This window comes from Anabas testudineus, chromosome 2 (assembly GCF_900324465.2).
Source record: "Anabas testudineus chromosome 2, fAnaTes1.2, whole genome shotgun sequence".
NCBI classification, from domain to species: Eukaryota; Metazoa; Chordata; class Actinopteri; order Anabantiformes; family Anabantidae; genus Anabas; species Anabas testudineus.
Genome location: NC_046611.1, coordinates 27,545,760 through 27,552,893, shown reverse-complemented (window position 1 = coordinate 27,552,893; position 7,134 = coordinate 27,545,760). Strand labels below are relative to the sequence as shown.

The window sequence follows — 7,134 nt, the reverse complement described above, 5'->3', positions numbered from 1 at the left end:
ATTAGGACTGGGTTGTGTCCTGTGGATGGAGACTTTGAGTACATTCCTGTAATGCCATTAGGAAAACACGCATCTTATCGTGGCTTCTAATCACTGTTACAAATGTGAGTCTGAAAGAATCCTCACTCCCTTTCTTCCCTTGTCTCCCTCTTGATGTCAGCATAAAAAAAAAAAACGTCTTCGTGAACCAGTGGGAACAGGAGGTCAAGTGTCGGTGGTTTGCTGGCACCTGCATATTATGCGCTGTGTTTGTGACTGAGAGACACACAGAGACAGAGAGAGAGAGAGAGAGAGAGAGAGAGAGAGAGAGAGAGAGAGAGAGAGAGACTGCTTCCTCTAGTTTCCGCTCCACTTCCAGCTCTCTACTTTTTCTCTGCGCGTCGAAATTGGCTGCAGACTCCGGATTTTTCTTTTTTTTTTTTTTTATTACGCTCGGTGCGCGCAGGCTATGTTTGGAGCGCGCATTCGTCCGTGTGCGACTGTGACAGAGGATTAAGAACCTTTTTTCTAGACATCCTAAGGGAATGTATCTGTCAAGAAGGACAGGACTGACGGACACAAGAAGGGGATAGGTAACCGTGAGTGAGAGAACTGACAGTTTTCTCGGGACACATTCTGGATTTGGGAGCAGCTGCGTAATTGCACCTCTTTCTGCGCTATGACAGAAGTGGCCAGTCCAGCTTCACTTATGGTAAGCGCCTACTTTAGATGCGGGGAATAACCGAAGTGCCTCTCTTTTGTGAGGGCCATGCACAATTCTTTTCCCTTAATGAACTTTTCATAAAGCCATTCATGCCATTTTAGCAGCCACTAACGTTTAATCCACAGCTCAGGGAGTTCTGTGTAATTCTTAAGTGAGCTGTTTAACAGTAAGCTAAATCTCATCCGGCTTTAAAAGCAAGTGAATGAACGTTTAGTTTCTTTCTGGACTGGTTAAACGCCCCAAGTATAGAAGTATGCGTTTCATAGATGGTTTCTGTGGAGGTAAGCATACTGTTTACATGATCTAGAGGTCATTTATATTATATTGTTCTATTGATTACACATTGTAGTCTCGTTTTCCCTTCTAGAAAATACTGGCAATACAGTGTTACACTTGTGGACTTGATCCTGTCAATTACACAGAAACAAGTTGAATGCTGCAAATTATGGTTACACTAGCATATTATTAGATTGTGGATTTGATTTTGGTGGTCCAGCCACTTTACCCAGATTTTATAGAATAGTGAAGCATAAAAATCTTCCCACAGAGAGTGAAACATGAAAGATTTGAGTCCAAGTCAAGTTTAGTTAAACATCCTTGTATGGTTTTATAACAGCAGCACAGCACCAGAAGGCTCAGCTAATGTAAAAACCATCATGCTTGGCTTGTCAGCTTGGCTTTCGTGGCGATGTAGAAACCAGGAGCTGCCCTTTCGTAAGCATTCAACATATCTGTACTATCATCAGTAGCCATTCTGAAAACATCTTGTACATAATAATAACATTTTTAATCATACAGCAGTGAATTATAGGGTTACTCTGTGTTTTCAATACAGCCATTATACATAAATAAAGCGTGTACTGTTTAGGTATTTATCGTGTATATGCCAGTTGGAAGAGGTGACAGGTTAGAGGGGGGATTGAGAATTGACTGCAACAGCAAACAGCTAAAGAAACAACACTTTTTTTTATGTGGTGCTTAGATTATAATTACAAAACTATAGAATCACATTTTGTCTGCGATGTTTTTTTAGTGCCCCATTAGCCTCTTCCTTCATCTCTGGATGCTTTATCCTGTATTTTTAACCATTTCCTTTTCTTTTGTCTCCCATCCCCCCCACAGAGCATAATCTTGTTTCCTCAAAGTCTATGTCTATATCTGACACAGTTCATTTCAGTATGTGGGATTCACTATAATGTGGGTTATATGTCCCTCTACCACTTCACTGTCCCTCATCGTGTCTTTGTCATATCCGGCCCCTTGGAAACCCAAACATCAGTTCGTCCTCTTTGTGTTGCTGTTAAGGTAATCTGGGCTTTTCCAAAGACACACACACACACACCCATTGTGGAAATTCAAGTTAGATTTCCTCCACCTCTGAGTCAGCTGCAATAACAATGGAAAATGTCCTGGAAGGATTGTGTATCTCCCTAAATGAACTAAAAGTGTAAGAGTTTGAGTGGGAGCTAAGGAGCTGGTGGATAATTGTTATGTTTTAGCAGAGGTTCAAGTGTTTATCAGTTTACAGAGATCATACACAAAAATCAAAGACAGAAACATATGTAGACCCCCATGATGGAGTCTACTTAAGAGTTTATTATGCTATTAGTGACTGAGAAGTACTGTGTGCTACAGCTTGTGTGTGTACATGACTTTTACAGCATTTCAATACCATTATAGCAAGAATGATAATTGGTATTAATGTTTAGGTTAGACTCGAGTTTAGGCTAACGTACTTGTATGGTTGGCGAGAAACGGTTTCAGTTTTAAACATTGGTAGCAAGGACAGTATTGAAAAGTCTTGACAGGAAAGTGAGCAGTTGCCCTAATATAAGGGACACTGAGAGAGGGACTCCATATTAAACAGCATCTGTGATACAATGCTGGCTTTGTCAGGTGGGAGAAGAGGGTAACGCTGGAATGTAAGGGGGGAGGAGGGTTAGCGATAAAGACAGACGGAGGAGTGCAAGTCGGCAAAGCTGAGAAACAGGACAAAATATTTAAATAGGAGATAAAACACATCATGGGATGATGGTGTTTTTAAACAAACAAGACACAAGCAACAGTTCAATTTTGTTTATTAGTTTGCACAACAAGACTTACTGTATTCATACTGCATTACTGACACTTGTTTTCAAAACCAATCATTTGAAAAACACAACTCAGCTTGTCATGCAGTCCTGCATTGAAGTTGACCAGACTAGTGAGTAGAGCTGCAAGATTTGCAGCTGAAACTCTGTAATGCTGTGCTTACATAAACAATTTATAAACATATTTTGGCAAGTGATCCAGCTTACCAGTCACCTTGGCTGCAGTTGGTTGTGTCATTATTCTCATCATCTGATCCAGTAGCTGGTTAACATCGTACTCCAGCCCACAGGCATCATTTTGAGTAGCTGTCTCAAAATGAAACACCATCTACCATCAGGCAGATATGATCTGTGTCAATAAAACAAGCACATGCATTGAGAAAGCAGATGGTGAATATTGACTATACAATCCAGGTGATCTTGTCTGCTGCATGTTGGTGCATGCTCTGTGTGTCCTGTCATCTGACTTTGTTGCTTGGATGTTGGTGTCTTTATCTTGATAGCAAAACCCAGATCACACCTCTAAGATAGCCACAATAATTTCAACGTTATTTAAAAATAAATACAAATGAGAATTGTATTTCTGTTATTGAGTTACAGATCAAAACGTTGTGTTTGTTGTTCTTCAGTGAAAAGAAGCACTGAAGTTTTAACTCAATAAATCTATAAAAAAAATACAATTTTGTGGCGGGCTGACAAACAGACATACAAGTGCATGTAAGTAATTCCATCCTTTCCAACCAGTGCACATAAATCTGGTCTGTATTAGGGAGGTTAAAAACAATGGGATTTGTGCTGAGATGTGGTCATGAGAATGCAGAAGGAGACTGCGACAACAATACAGAAGGTAACTGAAACAGAGGGCAAGACAAAACAGATGGAGAGGAAATACAGAGGAGAGGAGCAAGAGAGCACAAGGATGAAAGCAGAGGATGAAGAAAATAAAAGGTTGAGATGAAACAGCCCAGGAATGTGGGATCCTTCCTTCTGGTTTTATGAGTCTCTATCTTCCATCACTTATTCTTCTTCTTCACCACATCATTCTCTTTTCTTCTCTCTGGCTCGATCTCTGTGTCCAGATGCAGGGAAAACGGGGCATTTTGGGGAGACTCAGCTGTCCTACAGATGGGATCAAAGGGACTGTGTTTCAATTGTATTTTCGTGATTTTTAAAACCGCTGTGCGTTTACAAAGTTGCAAAGCTGGACTTTAATTTTTTAAAAGGCCAGTTAAGAATTACAGTTGTTATTAAAAGTAGGTCAGGGCTGCATGTTTAGGATATTTCCCTATTGGCTAAAATTCCCATAAAAGGAAAAAAAAATTACCTTTGAAAACGTTCCCAGTGTTCCATATCATTCCTTTTCAGGAGTTAGTTTGTGATGTAATTTTGATGTTTACACTGTTCGACCGGCTTTCCCCTTCTGTGCCTCATATGCTCTTATTGATTACATTTTCCAATAATATGTCTTCTGTATTCTGAGATTATATTTTGACCTCCTGTGCCAGCTCTAGATCCTGGTCAACAGAGGACAGGTTTTCCTGTCCAAGTACATATTAAAAGTTTGAAAGAAGTCACTAAAGCTTCAAGCTAATGTTTCACACAGATTATAAAAAAGTATTGTGCCTTCAAGCTTAATTTTAGTTGTAATAGAAACAGGACTTTCTGTATTATGTATTAGTGCATATTTGTTTGTGTAGTAATGATAACCTCTAAATGCCTACAAAATCCTAAAGCCATCCAGTAGTCATGGGCAGGTCCCTGATAGAATCAGGTTTGGCGTTTTTTGATCTGAGATTAATGAAAACCTCAGGATGCCAGACCTGTAATCTGGAAATCTAAAAGACACACCTCACTGCTCTGCATAAACTGGAGCACAACAACGGCCAAGTCTTGTCCTGACGTGCAAAGACTGGAGCTCACCGGGTGAATGAACAGAGAGCAACAGAGACACAATAAGGAGGAATTAAGTTTTTTATGAGGGATGGAGAGAGTCAAGGGGGTCTGGTCTCGCTAACACTTGTCTAGCTGATGTTTCCATAACACAAGGTGTGTTTGCTTTGTCTACATGGGTGATGAAAAAAAAATCAGCGGAATGTGAGTCCACTCATATCTTCGTGCAATAAAAAAAAAAAAAAAAGCTGAAGGAAGGAAGCTGGTGCTGAATTTGAGGAAGTGGTATGGAGCTGACTTTGATTTGCATTTCCCCTGCTGTTGGTTGGAGGAAATAGAGGAAAAGAGAGGCGGGTGAGATTAAAAATGCTGGAGTGTGGGGTGAGAGCGGAGAGAAAATGCAGGAAGAGGAAAGAAAATAAAGGGTTCACTTGGAAGAAATGGAGAGTCGTTCTGTAAAAAGGAGGAAGAAACAGTGTGGAGGAAAAAAGGAGAAAGGCGGGAGATAACAGAAGGTGGAAGGGAGATGTGGTCATGGTGGTTTCTCATGTGCTGTAATCATCTCTGGTTTAGTGAGAAGCATTTCACTCATCCATCTGGATGTGTGCCTTCGAATGTGCTGTGTGAATGAACACACAAGTAGAAGCTAGCAAGACTGGGGTTTTTTTTTTTTTCTTTCATTGAATTGTGTTTTTCATTTAAACTCACTCTTTACAGTATCATTCTATTCCTTGAGTGCCAGTATGATCTGGACTTAAATAACAATAGCTACTATTGAATATTATAAACATAAACCCTTTACGGATATGTTGTGGTATCCTGTCCCTACAGATTTTGATTGTAGTTGTTGAACTTATAGCACTAATGTGGGTTCATTCTCTGGGGTATGGCACCAACCTTGGGGCCTGTAAAAAAGGAAATTCAATGATTTATGTCAAAGGTATCGGGGAAAACTAGCATTGTTAACTAAATACTGCACAAAGGACTAAGGAGGAGAGTTTTTTGTACTTTAAGCAAACCTTTGAACCAAAACACCTTTCTCCTCTCTCAGTTTCTCCTTACAGTGTGTGTAATTCTTACATGCACAGAATATTTTGTGTCCCTTGTGTGTACTCCACTATTGGCCATGTTACATAAATTCTTTTTCTCTCCATGTTTACTGCAGGACTCTGAGATAATGTTCCAACCAGAGTCAGATCAGGTGTCTCCAATTGAACCCAAAGTAGGCGACTGCACACACACACAAACACACACGCAACATTCCTTAGAATAGGGTCAAATTTCACTTTTGTGGCTGTGAATAAGAAATGCACTGACTATATAACCTATGTATGAAACTGACCTTTCCACTCTGACTGACACTTGTAGACTCCACCCCTGGACCTGATTGACACAGGGAAAGGACTGAAGGTCCAGACAGCTACACCTCATCTGGTTAGCTTGGGGAGTGGGAGACTGAGTGTGGCAATAACCCTGCTGCCACTGAAAGAAGGTAAAACACACACACACACACACACACACAGAAACAAACTCCTTAAGGTAGGATACCTTAAGGCCATACAGTGACTATCAATCTTCACATTATCGGATCACATGATCTTCAAATGAAATTTCTCACTAGTCATGTACAGCCGTCACCTGAAGTGAAACTAGATCCCTTCATTACTTTATATTCATCGCTCCTGGAGGGGTGGGTGGTTATGTGGGAAATGTGATACTCTATGCTGTGTCACAATAAAGTTAAGACAGAGGGCCAACACTACTTCCTTAACCTACTTATTCAGACTGAAAACTCGCACTACATTCTTGGTATGCAGTATTCAAATGTAGTATTCAAATCAATTCAGTCAAGTTTCATCCTTCAAACACTGGCACACGTGATGCACTGCATTCATGTAAAACCTTCCTGTGTGTGTTCAGACACACAAATACACACAGAGTGATCAAAGTGTCCTGTTGCTAACACTGTGGTGGTGTATTTATAGTTATTTGTGGTTTTTACTATCATCTGCCGTCTATAGATGGGCTGTATTTGTTCTACCTCAATCCATGGCCCTCTTTCTCCTACCCTTATGCACAAACCAACCTTCACCAATTCAGCAAGCCACAGGTGCCACAGTCTCATTACTACTCCCGTTAGTTGGCCAAACACATGAATAGTGAAGAGGTAGGAATGGAGGCAGAAAGCTGTACAAGAAAAGAAACTGATACCCATGGTTGTACAACATAATATTACTCTGTATCATGCAGATAATGCACGGAATATAAATACAAATTGACTGAAATGAACAGAATTAAAATATAGCAAGGATTTGTCCACTAACAGAGAACAATATTGAATCTCATGTAGAGTTAACATGTCACAAAGCTCTCATTATATTCCTATTGAAGAGAGAAACAGAGGCACTTTTTGTTTTGTCTCCTCTTTGCCATGAGAACAGAATGAAAATT

General features: G+C 40.1%; 1 protein-coding gene across 3 annotated transcripts in view; it reads left to right on the top strand.

Moving 5' to 3' along the window:
* The first annotated feature begins 312 nt into the window (after positions 1 to 312).
* phldb2b (pleckstrin homology-like domain, family B, member 2b) overlaps positions 313 to 7,134 on the top strand; it is a 35,774-nt gene continuing 28,952 nt past the window's right edge. For 2 of the 3 annotated variants that reach the window (XM_026361964.1, XM_026361963.1), the window contains exons 1-3: positions 313 to 691; positions 5,849 to 5,905; positions 6,052 to 6,175. In XM_026361964.1, coding sequence (XP_026217749.1) covers positions 659 to 691; positions 5,849 to 5,905; positions 6,052 to 6,175 — 214 coding nt within the window. In that variant the 5' untranslated portion in view covers positions 313 to 658. The remainder of the gene's footprint in view (positions 692 to 5,848; positions 5,906 to 6,051; positions 6,176 to 7,134) is intronic. The other variant, XM_026361966.1, reaches the window with a different exon arrangement.